General features: G+C 54.0%; 1 protein-coding gene across 1 annotated transcript in view; it reads right to left on the bottom strand.

Annotated features, from left to right (window-relative positions):
- Positions 1-24160, bottom strand: part of KAZN (kazrin, periplakin interacting protein) — a 463316-nt gene that overhangs the window by 45181 nt on the left and 393975 nt on the right. The window contains exons 3-7 of the mRNA XM_068538931.1: positions 19959-20095; positions 13666-13836; positions 5840-6029; positions 3658-3788; positions 676-726 (exon numbers count right to left, since the gene is read on the bottom strand). Coding sequence (XP_068395032.1) covers positions 676-726; positions 3658-3788; positions 5840-6029; positions 13666-13836; positions 19959-20095 — 680 coding nt within the window. The remainder of the gene's footprint in view (positions 1-675; positions 727-3657; positions 3789-5839; positions 6030-13665; positions 13837-19958; positions 20096-24160) is intronic.

The following is a 24160-nucleotide window of genomic DNA, read 5'->3' as shown; positions in this document are numbered from 1 at the left end:
ATGGTTTATACAAAGATGCAGAGCGGTGGTATCGGTCAAAAAGGTGGAGGTTAGACTAGACTAATGGTTCCCCAAACCATGTCAGAATTACCTGAATTCCAGCCACCCCCCCCTCCCCCAACCTGGTGGATCAGAATCTCTGGGGTGAAGGGCCCAGGAATCTGCATTAGAAAAATCTTCACTGGTGGACCCTGATGCAGACGAGCAGTCCAGAAGACCAGCGTGTGGGAACCCCAGGACTAGAAAGCTGATGTCAGAGACCCCATCTGACCGTCAAATTCATGTTGTTTTCCTCCCTACAGCCCCCTTCTCACTCTGAGGATAGAGTATTGAAAGGTTAAAAATGAATTTTAAAAAGTTTCCTGCAGCAAGGGGCCCAGAGAGCCCAGGGCCCACGTCATTAGCCTTTGGCTGCCAGGAGAAGACACTCTCCCGGGATGCGTGATGCACTTAGTAGGTCCACAGATCCAGAAGACGACATGGAAGGGCAGACTCAGGTGCTGAGCCTGGCTGGGGCACCGACCCATGTGTGACTGAGGTAGTGGCTTAACTCCTGTCTGCCCTGGGTGGCCAAGCATGGACGTGGTGGTGCTGAGGGCCGAGGAGAAAAAGGGTGAAGTCACGGTCAAGGTGGGGTGGAGGGAGGGCCTGAGTGGCCAGGGAAGGCACACCTACCTGTACAATGGGGTTGTGCAGGTTCTTCTGAACCGGGCCGGGACTGTCGCCCTGTAGCCAAAGGAGAAGAGGAAGATGAAACAGCAAAGACACATAACACATGAGAGCAGAGGTGGCCTGTGGAGCATGGGGTCTTCTGTGGAAGGAAGCCATCCCCTAGGGACCGCCCTGCCTCTGTACTGGGGAATCCACCCTCCACCCCTGAAGCAGACACTTCCAAATGGCTCAATGACGACACCTGGGGTTCATGAAGATGCTGCCAGGACCAGGGGTCCTGGCCAGAGGCCCTGTGGTGCTCTCCTGCCTGCTCTGGCTTCTTGACCCCTAACACCCTCTGACCAACGAATCAGTCACTCAAAGTCTTCTAAGTTCCTCTCCCAATTGGTCCATAGAGTTAGAACTGAAGTTGGTTATACTTGGTGCTTTTCATAAAGAAGTACAATTTTATAGAAAACACAAAAATAAAGAATTTTGGGACAGGAAGACTTGGGAGACTATGTAGCCTCTTATTTCCCCCACAAACAACACAATGAATCTCTTATTTTGTGGAGGGCCAGACAGGGCTCATTAGCCTGATTTACAGGTACACAGAGAGGTTCCAGACAGTCCAACATTATAGAGCTAATTAAAACCAGAGCTACAACTCAAATTCAAGACCGTCTGGTTCTCTCTGGTCTAGTGCTCCTTCCTGTGAGTGTGCAAAAGCCCTCACCACATCCCAGAATCAGTCTGTCCTGCCTGGGGGTGGGTACCATACATCATTGGGATCACAAAAGTCATTACTAGGGATAACCCCCCCCCCCCTGGTGGTCACTTCCAGAATTGCAGGCAAAAGGCAAGAAATAAAGCATGTGTCACCTGAGCCAATGTCCATCAATCTTCTCCAGCCTCTCTGTGCTGAGTCCCCACCTCTGCTCTAAATAAGTGACTAGAGCATGAAAGGATGGGGAGGTCCTTACTCCAGGTCAGGCTGTTCCTGCTGGTACCAGGCCAAATGCCTGAGCACAGACGGTTACCTGGAGCTATTTTCAGGCTCTTCCTGGCTTACCTGTGTGCACATCTGTTGAGATGGGGGATGAAGGTGGTTGAGGGAGGGTGGGGATGGAACAAATGGTAGTTTAGTCTTTAGTCCCATCTCAAGGTTTGCAAACAGAACCTATTTGGCAGGCAACTAAGGTAGGTTGGCCCTGTACAAGGCCATCTTTGCCAAATTTATGGGGAAGAGAATGAGGCCAGAGCCCACTATGTGTAGAGCCTATGTGTAGACAACTGGCTTATCAAAGCACCCATTGCTTGGCACCAGGGCCCTGTGTAAAGTGAGCTTGGGAATAAATATGCCGTATCTGCTGCCTGTAGCCTCAGGTGTGTGCCAAGGCCAAGCTGGGCAACAGGCTAGGTCTGAGCCAGATGCAATTCAAGAGGCCTTTAAAGAACCCTTTCTGCAGAATGGATTTTCCAGCAGCATTTTGGCTGTCGAAGCCCCTGTGGGCCCCCCATGGGAAGACAAAGTATGGCCCTTGGGAAGGTATTCTCAGATGCTACGGGGTATCTGGCCCACACTAAGAACAAAGGGCACTGCTGGCTGTAGGTATAACTCAACAGTGGTCCCTCAGAACAAGAGAGTAACGTCAGAGGCCCTCTACTGGCCCACCTTCCTCGCCTTGGTTCTGTCAGGACAGCCTTTGTCACCAGGGTTCTCTCCTGGGAACAAGAGAAGAACAGATTGCTTCCTTAAAGCCCCAGTTAAAACAGAATCCCAGCCCCGAGAGGGATTCAGGCCTGAAGTGACCTCCTCCCCATCCTGACGTGGCTTTGTGAGGCCCCGGCCAGCAGCCTCTGTTGTCCATGTCACCACGCTGAGGCAACTTATTTCAAATTTAGTCTTAGCTATTTTTATTAAGTGCTTTTCATTGTTATTATAGATTTGAAAAAAAATGCTTCCATTGGGATTACTAATATAGAATAGTTACTGATTTTTATCAATTGATATTCTACCAGTACCGTTCTGTACTTCTATTAGTCTAATGGGTTTTCTGGTTATTCTCTTGAGGTTTTCCAGGTAGATAATCATCCCACTGGCAAGTAATGGTTATCTTGTCTTTCTTTTGCACTATATCCACCTCATTTCTTGTTTACTATCCATCTCGCTGGTTAATAAAACATTGACTGAGTTTTTGAGAAAGGCTTCCTGTGCATCTGAGGACCCGACTCTACCGTGTCTTTAGGACGCGGCAGGGGAGCCCACTGGATTATCAATCGCGTGATGGAACACTTGTGAAAAGTGGTCCCCACATCCTGACCCCAGTGTTTCACATTAGAGCCTTGACGTGGCGTCTTCCTGTCCTCAGATGCTTGACCCACCCACCTTTGTTCACCCCCTCACTCCTGGGGAGCCTGTCTGTCCCACCAGCCACCAAGAGTTAGGTGGCTACGGACCTGTGCCTCTTGGCAGCTGGGACCCAGTATGAAATCAAAAACTGTGATTAAGTAAGCAAAGCAAACATAACTTAAGAACAAATTCACCGGATGCCTCTCCAGAGGCAAAGTGTGCAAAAACTCCTGGAGATTCAAAAAAAATCCGGCTCATTCCTGCAGGACCAAGAGCTGGCTCTACAGGGAAACAGCGGTGGTGGTGAGGTCCTGAGCCCTGGAAGGTATGGTCTGGGAGGAGAAGCCTATGTTCCCAGACATAGCCCACCAGAGATAAGCCCAGGCTGCTCAGACCCTGAGGCCGACCCAGGCCTGCCTTCCTCTGGATTTTCCTTGCCCTCCCGGACACAAGGAGCCAACAGGCCTCATTTCTTTCTCTCCCCACATCCATCTCTTCTTGCAAAAGGAAAGAACAGAACAGGAAATGCCTTCGCCAGAATGCTTCCTGGGTGGAAGAGAGGAAACAGCGGGTAGGTCTTCAACCCCTCCACTCCCACCCCTGCGGTTTCCGGGCGGGGCCCAAGGCCCAGGCCCTGCTGCTGCTGGCCTTACGTTGCAGAGGGAGTGCGTCCGGTGTCGAGGGGAGTTGATGTCGCTTGGCGTGGACGACCGGTCGCCTTCGGCGGCAGATGCGTCGGAGATGACGGAGGGCTGCCGGGAGTGGCAGGGGCTCACCCTGACCGCTGGAAAGCAGGGACAGCTGGTGAGTGGGGGATGGAGAGAATGTCCTTGCCTTCACTGCCTTGCAGGTCAGTCCACCCAACGCCCCCATTATACAGATGGGAACACTGAGACGTAGAGAAGAGACTTGCCCAGCTCTCCGCCCTTCTACTTCACAGCACCACGGGTCACCAGAGAGCCACTGCCAGCAAGAATCTCCAGCCCCTGGATCCAATTAGGCCCCCTCCTAACCAGGGTGAAGGGGAAGGGGCAGGAGTCTCCAGGGGCCTCAGTGACTGTCCTCACAGTGGCTCCAGCCACAGTGCTCCAGCCAGGACGTTCCCTAGGCCTTGTGCAGTCCTAACCCATGGTCAGTACCAGCTTCCCAAGAGAGAAGCCGTGAGGCTACCACCAGCTCCTCTCTTTCTCCCACCCACTCACCCCACACCCGATCCGCAGCAGCACCTCCAAACACAGCCCCAAATCTGGCCACTTCTCTCCAGCCCCACTGCCACCACCCAAGCCCAGGCCACCACCGTCTCTTGCCTAGAAGACCATGGCGGCCTCCCAGAGGGCCTCCCTGCCTCCTCTCCTCACTGCCATGAGAGCCAGGCATCCGATCTCTCTTCACCTGGGGGTAGATACGTGCGGTCCTCCTCCAAGCCGAGGGGATACAGCCCTGCCCACCCCACCAGCCTCGGCTCACGTCACACCAGCTTTCTGATGGTGCCTGACACGCGCCATCTCCCTCCTGCCTCACCCTTTGCTGGTCCTGCTGCCCATCAGGCACATTCTCATCCTTCAAGTCTCAGCCTGTCCCGAGAGAAACCTCCCCCTACTATCAGCTCTCCCCACTGTCTTTTCTTTCCCATCAAAGCACCTGTTTTCCGTTGATTTCTCTCCCTGCACTGAATATAATCTGTAATCATTCTTTGTCAGTTTAGTTACATGTGTTTTCTGTCTTCACACCTACAATGCCAGCTTGATGAAAGCAGGCAGTCTGGGTGTCTTAGCCATGTCCAACCCCAGAGCTCACGGTGCCTGGTGTGTAGTAGGTGCTTAATCAATAGTAGATGAATACCTGGAAGCCCACCCAAGTCCCCCAGCAGAGCGCTCTCCTGTCTGCAGGCGCTGGATGGAGAAAGCACTTTCTGCTCGACAACACTGAGGACCTACTGTGTGCAGGCAGCATGTGAGCAGGGAGGGCTACATGACTGAGAAAGACAATCCTTGCTGCCAATGGCCATATGGTCACATGGAGGAGTGTGGGGCTTTGGAGTCAGGGACTTGGGTTTCCAGCTAGGTGACGGCAGGACCCACAGGCTCCAGAAGCCAGCTGCCTGTCGCCAACCTGCATCTGTCACACAAACGCGACCACTCATAGGAGGGACAGAAAATGGAGCCAAGTGGGCCGCAGATGTACAGAGGAGTTTGGGGCTTCTACTGTGGCCCATGGGTACAGATGCTCACCACAGGCTGGACCCCTCTTCCCCTCAGTGCCTGCAGCAAACACCCCTAACACTTATTTCTGGCCCTCCCACACATCCAGTGATTACCTGGAGCTGTCAATCAAGGAGCTCTCACTGTCTCCTCTGCCAAAGGATGCCCATGTGACCTAGACTGGAGAATCAGTGCATCCACTGCCAGACACAGTGATTGGTCCAGAGGTAGGCATGTGACCCTGGCTGGCCAATCAGAGTCCTTCTTTGGGATTTACTATCCACACAAAGAAAGATTTCTCTTTCTCAAGACTTTTGAGCTTCAAGGGCTCTAAAAGCCTGAAACTGCTGGAGACTGTTTTCTGCTTTGTGAAAAGAGGTGGCCTAAAGATGAGGTCGAATGGAGGCAGGCAGAGCTGAGAGATGGAGAGAGTCAGACAGACCCAGGAATTGTCTGAACCTTGGTATCCAGCTATGCCTGAGGTCCATCTCTTAGACTTTTCAGTCCCCTGAGCCATGGCCGCTGCCCCACACCCCCCCAAAAGCAGCTATGGTGTGAATAAAGAGGCTGCCCCTCCCAGTGGGCCAGATGGCCTCCTGAGACACCCCCGGAGCTGTGGCTGGGCCGGACTCACCTTGCCGGTCCCCAGGGTGGGGGGGGTGTGAGTGGTAGAGAGTCTGCTGGCTCTGCCGGATGGCTGCGGTCAGTGGGAGGTCCGCCTGCACTACCCACTCCTGGTTGCCATTAAGCACCGTCTCGCCCGGCATGGCGAGTGAATGCCGCTTGGGGACATCCTTGGTCAGCGTGGCTAAGGACTGCTTGGCCTGGAGAGAGAGCCGGGGGACAGGAAGAAGACGACGTGGTCAAGGGGACCTCTCGGCCTACTGCTTGGCCATCACCCACCATCGTGAGAAAGCCACGAATCCAACCTCAGTACCAGGGCGTCTCTGGCTCTGCACTGCGTGCCAATCAGTACCTCACATGAGGGTTTGCTTTGGGGTTAGTTACCCCTTAGTTCCTGCCAACACAAAGTGAGACCACAAAGGGGGACCGAGGACACACTTAGCACCCATTCTTTCGGGTTCTCCAAGAACCAGCTGGGATTTGAATGAGATGGTAAGAAAATGGTGTTTTGCCTTTCAGCACCTTACCTCCTCCCAAATTCAACCTTCGATGGCCCCTTCACAAGGTGCTGTGCAACACAGGCTGGGGATAGGGCAGACCCGCAACCTGGCTCTCAGGATCACATGAGAATACGTGGGACACAAGGAAACCCAGGGACAAGCGTGGGGCTGAGTTCGGGCAGCTGGGATAGAGAGCTCTTCCTTTCTCTGTTCTGTGACTGAGGTCTCTCCCAGCTTCGGGTTATCTCCCCCAGGGTATGTGGGGTTGTGTTAGAAGTGATCTCAAATTATTTGGGGGAGAAAAAGGGTACATATTAGAAATGTATTAATGCATATTCTTTCTTTCATAGTCAATTTCCACTTCCGCACTGGTTCCCCAGGCTCATACCAGGGGAGAGGGGGCACACGGGGAGGGGCCCAAGGGCCTCGCACTGAGATTTCCAGTGAATCTGGGGGTCACTACAGATGGCAGAGCCACCATGAGTGCTGGCTTTGCCCCTAAGATGAACACAGATGAAATGGAAAAACCTCATCTCATCTCTCTCCTAGCTCCAGAACTTTCCATACCTCCCACAAGGCCCTGGGCTCCTCCATGCAGAGCAGAGGTCCTTGAGAAAGAGATTCTAGCTGAGAAATGAAGTTCTTGACCTAAAGCCTGATATACCCTCGTCACATTGACCAGCTGTGTTATTTTAGACAAGTCACTGCCTTCTCCGAGCCTTACTTTCCCCATCTGTGTAATGAAAAGCCTGGACCAATCTTTAGGGCTCCCTCTAGCTTGGATACCCCAGGAGTCTATGAAATCACTCCCCTTCCACTGCCAGCCCCCAGGGAATATAAACCCACATGGCAGAGGGAGGCCAAGTTGGAGTCAGCCCCACCCCTCAAGCCAGGTTTAGAAAACTATCATGTGCTCAGTGCAACAGCCCTGGGTTGCAGCTCAGTGCAACTATCTCTGCCTGGTTTAGAAAACTATCATGTGCTCAGTGCAACAGCCCTGGGTCTCAAGTAGGGAGTGTAGGATTAGCTGTGCTTGACAGAGGAGAAACCAGAAGCTCAGAGAGGTTAAGTGACTTCTCCAAGAGTGCACAGCAGGCACAATGTCCAAGTTGGGGCCCAAGTCTGGGAGCCTGGGAGCCCCATGTGGTTTCTATGGTGCCCACGCTCCTCTGGGGCAAGGAAATAACCAGCACAAGTGATGCAGACTCTGAATCCACGAGGCAGAGAGTGGGGCGTGGCTGGTCACCACGGGATCCCCAGCACCTGGCTTGGGGCTGGGCACATTCAGTGAAGCACTCAGTAAAAATCTGCGGAGGAAATGGAAGCAGGCTTCTGCCGTGTTCAGGCGGACGGCCCAGGGAAGCAACTCTGTTAGTTTACTACAGGAACAGCGGAGCGATCCTCCTGCCGAAGGAAGGAGGCAGGCTGGCTGTGTCTTGGAGCCGCCGTGTGCCTGCTGCAGGTCCAGTGTCATGGACTCATGTTTCCTGGACCACCGCATCTCACTCGGGACCACATCTGCTCTCCCCTCCAGGTGTCTGTGCATCTGGCCTCCGAGCCCTCCATCCTGGCACCGCTCCCTGCGGGCAGCTGCCCCACTCCCTTGCTGCCTCCTGTCCAATCCATCTTGGCTGCCAGGAAGGTGGACGTGGGTGGGAAATGAGCGCCCAGTCGGTCTGCCATCGTGCGAACTAACCCTCAGCTCTGCCCTCTTGCAGACATCCCCAGCCACGCACGTGGAAAGCACAGGCAAGTCCAAGTCTTCCACTGAAATAAGCAGCCCCTTGGGGCAGCACAGGAAGGCACGAGGAAGAGGCCTGGGCAGGACTGCTCTCCTGTCCCCACCTGGCTTCCCTCTTCCAGGTGGACCTCCCCGCTGTCTGGGCCTGAGAGCGGCACCTTCTAACTCAGCAGGCGGCTTGGAATCATCGCTGCCTGACAATGGGGAGGAGCCTACGGTTAGTCCTGCAGGATGGGGCAGGTGTGCCTGTGAATTCTGAGCACAGGAACCTCTCACAAACTGTCCACTCATGAGTTTAAACCTCTGAGACAGAGCGAAACAGAGACGTGAACTGCAGACAAGGCATGTAAGGTCTAACTTAAAATACGTGCATGTACTCTCTCTCTCTCTCTCTCTCTCGTTGCTGCATTGAATCATCTTCCTGTGACAGTCTGCACAGCATTTCTCTACTAATCTCTTCCATTAAATGCAATTCAATGCTGGGAGCTCCCTCTGCACCTCCACCCCCTGCTGAGAACCCTGAGCCCGCAGTGCTGAGCTCCTGGGAATTGGAGAATTGGCTCAAACACCCTCATGTGACAAAAGTCAGACAGAACTGGGTTCAAACTCCACTTCTACTATTTGACTTGCTGTGTGATCTGGAGCAAGTTACTCCACCACTCTGAGCCTCAAGGTCCTCTCAGTAAGATGGGGAACTGAGAGGGATCACTTTTATAGGTAAGTTGTGGGATGAGGTGGCCCGGCACAGCACCTCGGAGCCCAGGCTGTGGCATCCAACGGCCTGGATTTGATCCCAGCTCTGCCACTTCCTAGCTGGGGGATCCTGAGAGAGGCCCCTCACCTCTCTGTGCCTTCATGCCCTAGTCTGTCTGACGGGAATAACATGGGTTCCATGGAGAGCGGTTAGCCGATGGTAAAAAAAAAGCTCAATGAATGTTGGTGACTGTTATTATGAAACAGTTTCCATTTCACAAGTAGGAGTCAGATGTGGAATAATTCACATGAAAGCCCAGGATACTGTCTGGTCTATTGTCCTGTTCAAAAAGTAGCAGGCTGTTAGGATTATTTATGCCTCCCTGAGATCAGACAATCTGGGAAGTGGAAAGGGAGAGTAGCGCAGGGGCCCTGCCCTCCCCCACCCTCAGGTTCCTAGCTGCCTGGAGGCCAGGAGGTACTTCCAGTCAGAGAGCTGGCCTGGCCCGGGAGGGATGCCGTGAGTGCGGCTAAAGGGGACCCTTTACGGGCTTTCCAAGGAATTTGAGCTTGGCTAGGGAACGTCTCTCCCGCCAAAGGCTGGGAGGATCCCGGGGTTAGGAACCTTCCAAGCAAACACGAGAAGGGTCGTGCTCCCGTGGACTCCAGCTGCAGAGACGCTGCATCTGCACCAAAGGGGCATGACGCCAGCTACAAGTTGACTCTACCATCCTCCTCCTGGGCTTACTGGCCGCGACCCTGTCCCAGATCTCAGGCTGCAGTAGTCGCAGGTCCAGCCTGGAGGTGCCAGCATGAGCTGATGAGGCAATACTGGCTCCATACCATCGCCAACAACCGCAGGCCCGGGGTGGAGGGAGGCTCTAGGGGGGACAATGTCAGGCTCGGGTGGGCCCTGACCTCATGCGTGTGGCCGGGGGTCTGAGCTCAGACCCAGTGTTCAGAGCTGGCTGTGGGCAAGGGCTGGTCTGCTGGGCCAGGATGGCAGTGGTCCGGGGCCGGGAGGTGTGCTTGTGTGGCCAGCTGGTTTCCTCAGAGAGAGGGCAGGAGTGGTGCCACCCCAGAGCACGGCCGTTAAAAAAAAAAAACCGCGATCACCCTTGACCCCCGCCGCTCGACCCTGCCTCTCGCTGGTCCCTCACCGCGCCCTACTCTTGCCTGGGCCTGTGGCGGCTGTCATTTTTACAGACGAGGAAACTGAGGCCCAGGCAGCTCAAGGACACCAAATGACTGGCTAGTGGACGGGGCGTGAGAATCCACGACTCCTGGTCCTGGCGCGGCCTGAGGGCAGGCTGGTCTCCAACATCCGTAACAACAGCTAACGTCCACTGAGTGAGGACGGTGAGCCTGCCCTGATTTCCCGTCACCTCACCTCACAATCACCCCAGGAGGAAGGTCTGATACGTGTGAACACAGGCTCAGAAAGGTTAAGTCACTTGTCAAAGATCACACAGCCAGAAAACGCAGGACCCCAACTGGGGCTGTGTTAGAACTGCACGGCCAGGGCAGAGACAGACACTGAGACGAGGGAATCCCACACTTTACAGGAGTGGCTCTCAACCGGCGTGAATCCTCTCCCCCTCCGGGGAACACTGGGAGATGTCTGGAGACTTTATTCCCCACAGTTGGGAGGAACTACAGGCCTCTCGTGGGTGGAGGCCGGGGGTACTGCTGCACACCCCACAGCGCACAGGACGGTCCCACAACACACTTCTCCGGCCCCAAGTGTCAACAGTGTTGAGGGTGAGAAGCCCCGTCTACAGTGTACATAGCAACGTAAGAACCGTCTCCCATTTTGGGGAGCGTTGATAGAAAACTAGGTCACCGGGAACCAGGCTCCTGGCGGGGGGCGGAGTGGGCAGGACTAGCACTTGGGGGGAGCCTGTGATCTCGGGGCTGGCAGCCCTGTCTCCCGCCTGCTCAGTGACTGGAGAGGCCGGTGGGGAAGGCCTGAGGGACGAGTGATGGCTGGTAAGAGGACGCGCCTCCTTCAGGCCAACATCTGGGTGTCCTTTCAGAGGCCTCCCATCACGGAGCACGGGGACTGCCCCCCTCCCAGCTCTGCCTCTCAACTCTCTGGGCAGCTCTGGGTGAGCCTTCTGCACACCGAGCCTGTTTCCACATCTGTAAAATGGGCGCAACAAGAATACATAGCTCACTGGAGTGACTGCTAATGGATGTGGGTTTCTTATTAGGGTGATGAGATCGTTCTGGAGTTAGGTAGTGGTGATGGCTGCACAACTTTGTGAATGTACTAAAAATCACTAAATTTACGTCATAAAAGGACGGATTTTATAATATGTGAATTACATCTCAATAAAACAGCATATTGAAAATTTTTTCCTTTAAATAAAAAAACCACAGGGTGGTCACCACAGAGCCAGTGCCAGGATTTCACCTACAGAGGTGAAACTGCTCTACGCGTGGTAATGCCTAGTTCGGCCAGAAGTTGTTATCAGAAAATGTCCCCTCCCCAAGGGTTGGAGCCCATCAGCAAGCACCAAGAGAGATGTTTGCTTCTTGGGAAGCCAATGTCCTTTGACTTTTACTCGAGTGAAGCGGCCCTTTTCAGCTGCATAGGGTGTGTGGAGACCCAGTGGAGGCGGGGTTGGGGAGTGGTGATATCTGAATTGGGGCAGGGCCTGCTCACCCCTCCCCAGAAAGCTGCCCCATGGCTTCAGTGTTGTGGGCAGGTCACTTAAGAAATTACCTATCACCAGTGCCACAGCCAGAACTCCTAGATCAGGAGTAAGCAAGTGACCCCAGATGGACCACTTGGATACCCTGTATTTGATCAGACTTTTGAAAACTGAAGTGAAATTCAGAGGGTGAAGGGTTTGGGTTCATCTTCCCCAGCAGGGGCCACTGAGTGGACCATTCCAGATGGAATCCTGGCTTCCCCACTCCCTGCGGCTGCCTTGGCTTCGGCCCATCTCCAAGCCTGGCCCTCCACCTTCCCACTGCACCTGTGAGCTCCTGACTTCCTCCCAGTGCACCCTGTGTGCTCAGATAGCCCGAGCTGCTTTCTGTTGCTTGCAACCCGAGGACCTCAGGCACACACGCAGGGAAGGTACCTTCCCTCTAGTCTCGTCCTGGCCAGCAGTGCAGTGAGGGGAGCTGGACAACACTGCCGGCAGCCCTGGAAGCCTCCAGGCTGTGAAATTCTGCAGATGGCAGGCAACAGAGGGGACCTCCAGGCAAGTGGACGCCCCACCAACACTGGGGCTCTCACGGGCTGTGCCTGTGCTGACGTTACAGCAAACCCACCACCCTGAGGGGCAAACATTCACCTAACTATTCACACTTAGCAGAGAGGCCTGATGCCTGCCAGTGGGAGGGGGTAAGAACCTGAGTTTTGCAGGCCAGAACTAAAGCAGGTCGAGTCATCCGGGCGTGGGGAGAGTGGAAGCAGAGGTGAGCTGGCTCCCAATCCTGAAAGACCCCAGAATTCCCCAGGATGCTTGAGGTTAGTGGTCCATGGCAAGGAAGACCCATCTGTCCATCACAGGACGCTGGGAAGACTTGGGAGAATAAAGGTCTCACCTCACCCTGCACTCCCTTCCCAGATCGTCAACTTGAAAGGTTTCTGTGTGGGCTGCACGTGGCAGCAGGGCCGCCAGCACCACCGACCCCACTGGTGGGAAGACCCCAGAGAGGAGACCCAGCAGCTGGAGCTGCCTCCAGCCTGGGCAGCTCTCACCACTAGGGGTCAGGGTTGGACAAGGAGACCCAGGAGGCAGAGGGTGGGATTGGTCCCAGGAGGGGCCCACAGATCCTGACTTGCCCTGGGTGACCCCTGCTCCTGAAGGAAGTGACCATAGAAAACCTCCCTGCTGTCATATCATCATTCACCATGTACAGGCCGGGCTAAGTGCTTCTCTTGCATTATTTCATTGAAATCCTCAAAAGAGCCCTATGGGGTATATGCAATTACCCCTACTGACACTTGATGGAACTGAGGCCCAGACAGGTGAAGGGTCCTGCCCAAGGTCACACAGCTAGACAGCGATGGTGGCTGGATTCAAACCCAGAACCCATGGCGGTAACCACACTGTTAGCCAGCATCAGTGCTCTGCAGAGAACGCCGAGTTCTCGCTAAGAACCACGCGAGACTCCCCCCACCCTGGGAGTTCCCTGCACACTCTCGTCCCAGCCACCACCACATTGAGCCATGGTGGTTTCAAAGGCCCTTTAAGCCACGAGCTCTCTAAAGTTGATCAAGCATCTCGTGGGGAAGGCAGAGTGGGATAAAGACCCTCAGCCCCACCCCAGGACCAGATAAAGGTCGCTGAAGCTCAGAGAAGTTCAGTGAGCAGACCAAGGTCACACAGGAGCAGGTAGAACAGAACTCCAGGGCTCTGGACCTCAGTTCTGCTGCCAGGCCTGGAAACACCACCTAGACTCTCTGTCCCCTCATGCAGGCTGCCCATCTCCGAGGAAAACACAGTGGAAGTATTTTGAGGGATTTTTTTGGATTAGAAAAAAACAACATTTTTTTCCTTGAGGACCCAAGTAATATAATAAGACTGATGAAAATAGGGGAAAAAAAAGGAAGTAAAAGCCACTTGTGATCTTACTACCCAGAGATAACCATTATTAATTTTTTGGTATTTTTCCTCCCAAAGGTTAGTGTATGGTTTCCCAGCATCCCCACACGCTCGGCCCCAGGCAGGTGGATGAAAGGCGGTGTGGTTGCCACGAACAAGCAGAGGGGGCATCCCAGACCCCGCCCCGGCCCTGGCCCCGCCCCCGCCTCGGCCCCGCCCCTGCAGACTCCACTCTGGACTCCCAGGTGAACCCACGTGCACGCCGTCTCCCAGCACATGACATCACTTCCGGCAGATGCCCCACCGGCCCTGGGTGGGCGAGGGGGCGGGGTCTCACCATGGCCAGCTCCGCCTCCAGCTCCTTCATGCGGTTATCCTTGAGGTCCAGCTGGGAGCGCAGCGCCGTGGCGTGGTCCGTGGCCTCCTTGGCTTGGCGCCGCAGCTCCCACTTCTCGCGCTCCAGCAGGTCTTTCTCCTTGGCCAGGGCTTTGACGGCGTCCTCGCTCTCCTGTGGCGAGAGGCCAGCGTTACAAGGGGCGTGGGCGCGGGGCGCGGCCTACCCTTGGCCCAGAGGGCCTTGACCCCCAGACCAGAGGACGCGCAGGGAGGCCCCACAGCACCGCAGGTGGCCGGGCGCTCGGGCCCTGGAGGAAGAAAGCCCTGGGTTCGAGCCTGGCTCTGCCACAAACTAGCTGGGAGACTGGAACAGAGACAAACTGTTAGTAGATGCTCAGCCGTTATTTTTTTCAACAGATAAATGAGCAAACAAATGTCCTGGGTAAGTTCTTTTAACTTATCAAGTCTTCATTTCTCCATATTTAAAATGGAGGGGCAATCAATACTCCTCATGTCAAAGTATTGGTATAAAGACTAAAATGACTTCATTTGAGGGAAATAGTTAAATGCAGCCTGATAAAAGTTAGGGTCATTAGTGGGTTTGGGCCTCTGTTCTGCTGTTTGGTAACGTGTGTGTCACAGGAAAACGGGGACAGAGGAGGCACCTGCAGCCCAGCTGCCTTGGCTGCCACAGGGCCCTGCCACCATCCCACAGGGTCACAGCCGACGACGGGCCAGGCTGGACCCCCACTAGCTGTGGTGTCTGAATGCAGCACAGTCCTCTGTCCGTCACCCCGGCCCCAGCTCCCGGCGGGTCCTCCTGCGTAAGCTGTTTTCTCCGTGATGCTGAGGCGAGGGCCATGGTCTCCAGCTGTGCCGGCCCAGCAGAGCCAGCAGGCAAGGAACAGCCGGCTGGATCGGGGGCCTGACCTCTGCTGGCCAGAGCCAATTTCAGGACACCAGCCGTCTTTCCCCCAGAGGAAGGGTCCCTGCAGGGGGCCCTGCCCACCCACCCAGCCATGGTCTTCCCATCCACCAAATTGAGAGCCAAACTCAAGGTCTCTGTGCAGCCTGGGACCGCGTTGAGAGGCAACCATCCTGCCTTGTCTAACGGCCCTGTCGCCGAAGGCCTGACTTCCAGATGGCCAGAGACTAGGAGGCCGAGGTCTGGTCCTTTCTGCATGGCCGTCACAGAGCTGTAGCTGTGGCTTAGGTTCCTGGGAAAGAGAGTGAGTCTGGGTCGAATCCTGGCTTTGCAAGAACAAGTTGCAATGACTGTCGTGCCTCAGTTTCCTCGTCTGTAACACGGGATCACAGCACCCGTCCTTGAGGGCGTTATTGTGAGGACTGGATGAGATAATCCAAGTTTAGAGCTCAGAACGGTGCCGGGCACACAGCAGGCACTCACTCATTCACTCAGGACGCTGCTCAAATGTCTCCGAGAGGCCTTCCCTGACTGTCTAGCTAAGAAAGCAGCCCCAGCTGTTCCCAATCTGTTTCTCATACTGGTACCTGCTACTGCTCATTCAACCAATATTCGTGGATGCCACCAGCAGGCACAAACCAGACAAAAATCCCTGTGCCCGAGGAGCTTACACCAAAAAGCCCTCCTGCATGCTCTAGGTCATCGGCAGACACCCGGGTGGCAGGACAACAGCCCGGCAGACCGCAGCCAAGAAACACTGCTGCGTAAAAGAATGAGTGTTTGGCAGCTGCAGTGACTGACTCTAAAGGCCGTCACGGGACAGCTCTCCCAGCTGGGGTGAACGGAGGACACAAATGTCTGTGTCACCAGCCCCAGGCTTCTCAGTGTAGCCTAGAGGAGGTGGTGTGTGTGTCAGGGGCATGATTCCTTCCAGGACGTGTCTGCTAGGGGCCAGCGTGCCTGGGTGTGAAGTCTCAGCTCCATCCACTACAAGCTGTGTGACACTGAACAAGACATGCCACCTCCCCAAACCTCAACCACCTCATCTATGAGAGAACGACACTATCACATCCCAGGGTGATGGTCAGAAGAAATTGGTAATGCGAGATGCAAAGCAAAAGATGGCACTATTGCAAAAGCCCAGGCAGAGCTGTACTCTCGGGTTCTGGAAGCAAGGCTCTCCGTGCCGAGGGGCACTCCACCGCTAGTTATTTCTCTTCTCCTTTCTCTTTGAAGCTGTCTTCAGGTGGGGTCAGTGCAACAGCTGACAGGTATGGCCTCCTGGGTCACATGATGGACCAACCAGCTCTTTCCCCTGGAGCTGGGGACCACGTCCCAGCATCTACCCTCAGCACCTAGCAGCAAGCCTAGATCCTGGAATGTCCCATGAAATGAAGTGTGTGCATCAGAACCACTGAGAATTGGCTGGTGTACAAGAGGCTGCCTACCACATATCCCTGGATTAGGAAGAAGGTCCGCTAGGACCCCCAGGATCATTTTTGTCTCTGCGTCTCTCTGCAGTCAGTAGCTCCACTAGTTGTGAGCAGACCGAGGGTTCCAGGCTGGGGGGAAAGGCTGTAGGTGCTTTCAGCCTTGGTGAAAACTCTGACACCCCCTCCCATGATCACATCTCTGGCAGCAGGAGTGCAGGTCTCAGTAGCAACTGTCACAGAATGTTCTGTACACATGTCAAGTACGGTGCTGAGGTTTCAGATGCATTAGTTAAACAACCACCTGTGAGGCAGGGTCTATGATTATCTCTATTTTACAGATGAGCAAACTGAGGCCAGAGAGGTAAAAGAACTTCTGCAGCCCCGCAGATAGTGTGGTGGAGGTCTCAATCCTTGCTGGCAGTGGCGGCAGGAAAGGAACTGAAGGAGACCTGCCTGGGGTGTTGAAACCTGACGGGGATCAAGGTGGCCGGAATTTATGAAGGTAGGACTCGGCCCAACTGTTTGGGACCTTGGATGCCAACCTGGGAGCTGAGGTCGCTCTGACGACTTGACCTAAGTCAGTTTTCACCTCTGTAAAAGGGGGATGATGGGGACAATCATACCTCATAGGGTTGCTATTAAAAATAGCAAATATAAAGAGATTAGGGCCAAGCCAGCATACAGTAAGTACACAATTAATGTTTGCCATTATTGATATTATCCTGTGTCAGGTGGTGATAGGTGGTCTCTAAAGATGCCCATCGTCATAGTCATTGTTAGGGTGCTTATCTAAACAGAGCCATCTTTTTGATCCGCTTCGCCTTTTATCAGCATCACATTCCATTCATTCATTCATTCATTCATTCTTTCATTTATGCCACGCAGCTTGCAGGGTCTTAGTTCCCTGACTAGGGATCAAACCCAGGCTACAGCAGTGAAGGTGTGAAAGCACCAAGTCCTAACCACTGAACCACCAGGGAATTCCCGCCTGTTTGCTTTTCTGATCTGATCTGTCCTCCTTCAAGGTGGTGCATGTTCTCAGGGAACACTTCCCCCACCCCAGTTCCTGGAACCTCTGGGACCCTCGGACACCGCCCCAGAAGGTCCTATCTGGGTTAATTTTCCGCATGGTTCTTGCTTCTTCACTGAGACTCTCCCATCCTCCCGGAGGCAGGGCCCATGACTGGGGTCTGTGTGCGGTCAGCCAAGACCCGCTCCTGCCTGGCCAGAGGCTTCCTGAGAGCAGGTGGCTGTGTGCTTCTCTGGGCTTGCCAGGGGGACCAACACCAGGCAGTGGTAGATGAGAGACCCACAGAAGGGCCCTTGAAACCCACTGTGGAACTTCCGTGATCAAATGCCTGACTCTGAATCCCCCAGAGGCAATAATAATAATAATAAGAACAACAACAACGACAAGCATTTTTCCCGCGGCATGCTTTCTGTGTACCAGAAACTTTAGTGCTGACAAGGCTGGGCTCTGAGTAGTTGCTATCATTATCCCGGTTTTAGGGATGAGACCCCATGGCTAGCGAGTGGCAGAGGTGAGAGTCTAACCCACTGTCTGGTCTTAACCACTGTACCACCCTGCCTCCCAGGCCAAGTGTGATGGTTACTTTTATGCGTCGACTTCACCAGACCACGGGGTGTCCAGCTTTTTGGCCAAACATCATTTCTGGCTGTGTCTGTGCGGGTTTTTTTGGATGAGATTAACGTTTGAACTGGTAGACTCAGTAGCTCACCTTCCCCAGTGGCGGGGGCTGGGGGAGTGGGCATCATCCAATCCGTTGAGAGCCTGAACGGAAAGTGGAGGAAGGGAGAAATTGCTCTCTACCTGAGAGTTGAGCTGGGACATGGGTCTTCTGCCCTTGGATGGAACTTACAACTCGGCTCTCCGGCTCTCTGGCCTTTGACTCAAACTGGATGACACCACTGGCTCTCTAGCTTGTAGAAGGCAGATCACAGGACTTGTCAGCCTCCACGATCATGTAGGCCAATTCCTTCTAATAAATCTTTATATATATATATTACTTCTCTGAATAACCCTAAAACACCAAGGAAGCTGATGATCTGAGGACAAGCAGTGTCAAGGACAAGGTCAGCCCGGTGTCCCTCGCCCCTGGGGCCAGCAAATCACCAAAAGCAGGTATGGCTGTGGGCTGGTTCTCTGGCCCCTGCCCTGTGTCCCCTCCCCTCAAACAAGGGTGACCATGTCTCCCTATTGATGGGCATGGGGCCACTCAAGTGAAGGTTCTCCCTGCCTCACCTGCTGAAGAAGGACCAGGCTCCTGGGACCTGCTACGGGCCCTCCAGCTGGAGAAGGAGAAAGGATGGAGGTGGACCAAGAGAGAGGCAGGTGGTGCTGTAGTCTGAATGTTTGTGTCCTGCCAAAATTCATATGTTGAAATCCTAACACCCAATGTGATGACATTAGGAGGTGGGGCCTCTGGGAGGTGCTCAGGTCATGAGGGTGGAGCCCTCGTGAATGGGATTGATGCCCTTATAAGAGACCCCAGAGAGCTCCCTTGTCCCTGCTGCCAAGTGAGGACATGGCAGGAAGTCTGCGACCCAGAAGAGGACCAAGAAAGCAGGCAGCCAGGGGTTCCCTTTCCTTCTCTCTGCTTCCACAGGTTGTTGACTTAATGCCACACTCTGTCTGCAAGTGACAGGCCCGGGGAGGCCAACTTCTAGGGACCCAGCTCACCTACTGTGGAAGGACAGGCAGGGGAAGCTGGGGCCCTGCTGCTCAGGGGTGGCACCCAGGGCACCAAAAGTTCCAGACCACAGTCAGAGGCTGTGGGTGCCTGGCCCAGGGAGCTCGCCCGGGGCTCTTTTCATCCTGGAGAGGAAGGGATCTGTATACTTGGGAGGTGAGAGGGCAGGTCACTGGTAAACACCAAAGTGGGCCGTGGGGCTGAAGCTTTTAAATTCACGTGCCATCTCTGACACTCTAGCTCAGAGGGAACACGCGTGAATGCACTCATGCAACCAGGCCACCAACCACTGGGAGAACCACTCAAACCTCCCACGGCCGAGGAAACTTAACGAGCTTCCCACCTCCGTTTTCTCCACAGAGTACATGCAAACCTTGGTCATGGCTGTTGTCATGTGGTATGATGTACTTGAAGGGCAGTTTTCAACAGTTTTTCCGCCCCACTCACCAGAGGTTACAACTCTCTCCCTGCAGACACAGCAGCTTACTAAGGCCTGCTTCGTTGTGGGGACTGACTCATTTTTCTTTAAGTTTTGGGACCCTCTTCAGCATGACCACAGCACATACACCAGACAGATATTTACTGAACCAAAGTCCTTGGTCATCTGACCAGAAACTCCTACTCACCCCCACAGAGCCCAACCTATATGTCACCGCCTCTGTGAAGCCTTCCAGGACTCTCCCAGGAGGCAGAATTTCCTGCTGTCTCATTGTTCTCCCCAGCCCTCTCTTCACACTCTTATTATGGTACTATTAGTAAGACACAGAGCTGATGTTCACTGAGCACTTAGCATGCACTAGGCGCCATGCTGAATGCCCTGCATCCAGCATCTCATACGGTCCTCATCACAGCTCTGCAAGGTCTGCACCATGATTGCTGTTTTGCAGATGAGGAAACTGAGGCTCTGAGAGGTTAAGGGAGACGCCCAAAGGCACACACGTGGGGAACCGGGATCTGAACCCAGGCTAGCCGGAATCCAGAGTGCACACTGTCACTGACTGCACTTTCCTGTCCAGGCTGGTTTGCCCAGGAGACATGGAGCCGTAACTAGGGGCTGTGCCTGTTCATCTCAGCGCCCAGACCTGGGCCTGACAAGGGGCCTCCCCAAGTGAGCATAAGGGGACACGAGCAGTGCATCTGTGTTTTGAGATTCAAGGCCAGACCCTGTGCCGGGTGGAGGAGGGGCAGTAACGAGGGGGCTGGTGGGTGGGGGCCGCGTGCTGACCTTGCGGTGCTGCTCGTAGTTGCGGATGAAGTCGCGCAGCTGCTCCTCGCGGCTCTCCAGCGTGGCATACAGCTGCTGCATCTGGCTCACCAGGTCCGTCTTTTCACCCTTTAGGCGCTTTCGGTCGGCTTTCATGGCTGGGGGACAGAGAACCGAGTTAGTTCCCGAGATCCTAGCTGCCTGTCACCCCGAACGCTGAGAAGGGACCCCATCTCCTCTTTTATGAACAGACGAGGAAACGGGGTTCAGAAAGAGGAAGTTTCTCTCCCAGGCTCCTATGTTACTCAGTGGCATTCCCCAGATTCAAACCTAGGCCCGCCTATCCCTAGAGTCCCAATTCTCATTTCTCAGTTTTACTGACCCAGCCAGGGGAGCAAGTCCTTGACTGAATGTCTGTCCCCGCCCTGAACTGCCTAGGTCCGCAGAAGGAAAGAGCTGGAGGCCTGGTGAGCTTGTGACCCCCTGCTCCCCCACCACTAACCACGGCCCAGGAAGCTGATGGGGTCCTTTACTTCCTGCTGAAATGAAATCCCAGGGCCCACTCTGAGCCCAACAGAACTCAGCCCGGCCCAACAGTCCACTGTCTGCACCATTTCCTTCACGGGGAAAAGTGTTTGATTAAAAACACGCAGCAAGTTATGACACCAAAAGTATGAGTAACAGGAGAAAAAACAGATACACTGGACTTCATCAGAATTAAAAATTTTTGTGCTTCAAGGGACACCATCAAGAAAGTAAACAGTGCAAGGAATGGGAGGACATATTTGTAAACCATATATCTGATAAGGGGCTTATATCTGGAGTACATAAAGAACTCTTACAATTCAATAATAAAAAGACAAATAACCCAATTAAAAAAATGGGCAAAAGATCTGAACAGACATTTCTCCAAGAAATGGCCAATAAGCACTTGAAAAGGTGGTTGACATAATTAGTCATCAGGGAAATACAAATCAAAACCACAATGAAATACTACTTCATACTCACTAGAATGGCTAAAATATAAAAAGAAGACAGTAACAAGTGTTAGCGAGGATATGGAGAAACTGGAACCTTCATACACTGTTGGTGGGAATGGAAAATGGTACAGCCTCTGTGGAAAAGAGCTGACAGTTCCTCAAGTGATTAATCATAAACTTCCCCTGTGATACAGCAGTTCCGCTCCTAGGTGTACATCTAAGAGAACTGAAAACGTATGTCCACACAGGAACGTGTATACATATGTTTATAACAGCTGTAATGATAATAGCCGAAGCTGAAACAACCACATGTCCATCAAATGATGAATGAATGTTTAAAAATGTAGTACATCCATATAACGGTATATTATTTGACAATAAAAGGAAGTAATGATTCATGCTACAATGTGATGAATCTTGAAAATATTATGCTATGTGAAAGAAGCCAGCCACAAACGGCCACATGCTGTATAATTCCATTCAAATGAAGTGTCCAGAATAGGGAAACCTACGGAGACAGAAATGAGATTAGTGGTTGCCTTGGGCCGGGGGCTGGAGATATGGAGGTGTAGCCAAAGGGCATGATGAAAATATTCTAATATTGATGTACATCTCTGAATATAATAAAAACGATTGAATCACGTACTGTAAATGGGTGAGTCGTATGCTATGTGAATTGTATCTCAATAAAGCTGTCACACAGACACACAGACAAACAGACACAGACACACAGACACGGTGCCCCGTGTTGCACACAGCCTCCTGGCAGCAGTGTGGCTTTTGCTCCCTCCAGACTCTCCTCACGGCACTGGCTCTGTACGGCAGGGAGTGGAGACGGGCAAGCCTGGGCTTGTGCAGGGCGGGCCCCACTGCTTTCCCCAGGGCCCCCAGAACTCCATCCCCTCCCCCCTCTGTGGAGAGAACACTGAGGAAGGAACTGTGGAGGTGGTGGGGAGGGGGCAAAGCAACTCCTTGGCTCTGGAAGCTTCCAGCCTGAGAAGGCACACAGTGGTTAAGTAATTTGCCCAGAGTCACAGAGCCACACCTGACTCCAAGGCCCAAACACTTGACCCTACATTATGCTGCCTCTACAGAGAAGCCCCCAAACCCCAGAGGGTCCCAGCCCCACGGCTAGCTGAGGGCAGTGATAGGGGGCAGGCGATGGCGGTGCCACCCCATCTTGTCCCGGACAGTGAACCTGCAAACTCGGCCTCTGATATGAAAAAGTACGGCATAAGGACCGAGGACCCTGGGCTCTGGCTCGGTGCCTGCCATAAGCTGCATCTTCACCCCCTACCTCCACCCAGCACCGCCCTGTAGAACAGGGTAGAGGCAGGTCAGCTGGGGCGGTGTTGTCACGTGCAAGGAGCCCTGGGGAGACCCCTGCCGTGGGGACCGCAGGTCTTGGGGGGCCCTTTAAATCCCAGCTTTGAGCTGCCTGGCTTCTGCAGCTGGACTTGTCCCCTTCAGGGCCAGCTTGGCTGAGCGGCAGCTTAGGTCACCGTGACCGGAATTCCAGGCCTGACTCTGGGCTGGACCCTGCCAGGCTGCGGACCGAGAAAACACGAAAGCTGAATCTCTTGGAATGATGCCAAGTGAAGATCACTTAAAAACGAAGACAAGGTGCCTCTGGAACCATGGTGTGAACCAAGAAGCTGCTGTGCTGTCTGCCCAGCTTTTCAGAAGCACAAATGTCCACGACCCACTCAGGAAACTCACGTGGAGGAGCAGGACCTGGGAGCACCTGGGGACGCCCCACAGGCCTGAGGTGGGAAAGTGGGCGTGTGTCCCAATGGAGCCTGAACATCCCCAAGTATCCAGGTGCTGTCACCCCAACAGATGGGGGGGGTCCCCTGAAGGGGGGAACAGGTATTGTAACTCTTTAGGGAAACAAGGCACTTAGCCTGACAGACTCCCAAGAAATAATTTAAACTACAGACACACAGCTATGAAAATTACACAGTGGAATGCGTCCTTCCTGTGTCATAAGCATGCTTTTATTTCTCCTTCAAAACCCTGTTTGATGACCTCCAAACATTCTTAATGCAAGACGAGGTGATGGTCCATGAGCATGACGGTCTCTCTCTGTGACCAGCCTCCTCCTGCCTCGGCCCCAAGCTCCCCAGCGCTCTGTTCTCCTTCCCAGCCACCCAGCTTCACCCAGGTGTGTCCCATGCCAGCAGCCAGGCCACTGGAACCACTGCCATGGTGACGGGTGATGTCATGCCCAGTAGACCCTGCAGGAGACCAGCCTGGCTCCTGGGAATGTGGGGACTCTGGGGGTGAGAGGGAGGGTGTGCAGGGAGGGACTGATTTTTCTAACTCAAGGAGGCTGGATGTTTGCATGAGCTGGAGGGTGGAACCAGGGCCCCAACCATGACCCCAAGACGGTGGCGCTTCTCTGGGGCCATCACTCTTCCCAAGCTTCTGAGGTCTGCCTTCCCACAGCAGACGCCCTCCTCTTTCCCTGGCTTGGGATGCCATAGCCCCTAACCCAGACGTGAGGCAGGGTGAAGCAGTGTCAGCCCCAGTTTAACTTCTGCAAATGCGACTCTTGGCGGGTGGGGACCAGAGAGAGAAGAAAGGTCCCTCGACTCCAGCCTTGGGCAAAGCAGACCCCCTCTTCCAGTGCCCAGGTGATGGGAGGCCACAGCTGACAGCGCAGGGTAATTCTCGGCTTTTGAGCTTCTGGGGGTCGTGGGCCTGGAGAGTAAGGGGTTTTACAGGGCACTTCTGAGCACGAGGGGGTCTCTCCTTATGCACCGGGGCAGCGCCTGCAGTGAGAACCTTGCCAGGCAGTGAGGGACCAGGCTGTCAGCTTTCCCCTCTCCCAGACTCAGTTTTCCCCAGCATGGGCGTGCTGGACTCTGTGAGCTTCCTTTAACTTCTGAGGTCCTAGACGACTTCGCCTTGACCACTGTCCCCCACAAACATGTCCATGGCCTTGGCCAACACCACACAGCAGGGCAGACGGGCACTGGTCTGGGGTCAGAGGATCTGGGTTCTGTCCCTGGCTCAGAGTCCTAACCACCGGATGAGGGAATTCCCTGGCTCTGAGACCTCGAGCAAATCACGTAACCTCCCTGAACCTCAATTCCTTAGATATTAGAACAATTCCCATGTGCCAGGCACGGCTCTCAGCCCCCGATGGGTTTTTGTCACTTAATTCTCACAACCACTTTTTGAAGTCAATCCACATTATAGATGAGGAAGTGGGCACCCAGGGAGATTAAGGAACATGGC

The sequence above is a fragment of the Eschrichtius robustus genome, chromosome 3, assembly GCF_028021215.1.
Source record: "Eschrichtius robustus isolate mEscRob2 chromosome 3, mEscRob2.pri, whole genome shotgun sequence".
NCBI classification, from domain to species: Eukaryota; Metazoa; Chordata; class Mammalia; order Artiodactyla; family Eschrichtiidae; genus Eschrichtius; species Eschrichtius robustus.
Note: the sequence above shows the minus strand (reverse complement) of the source record. Positions and strands in the feature narration are given on the sequence as shown.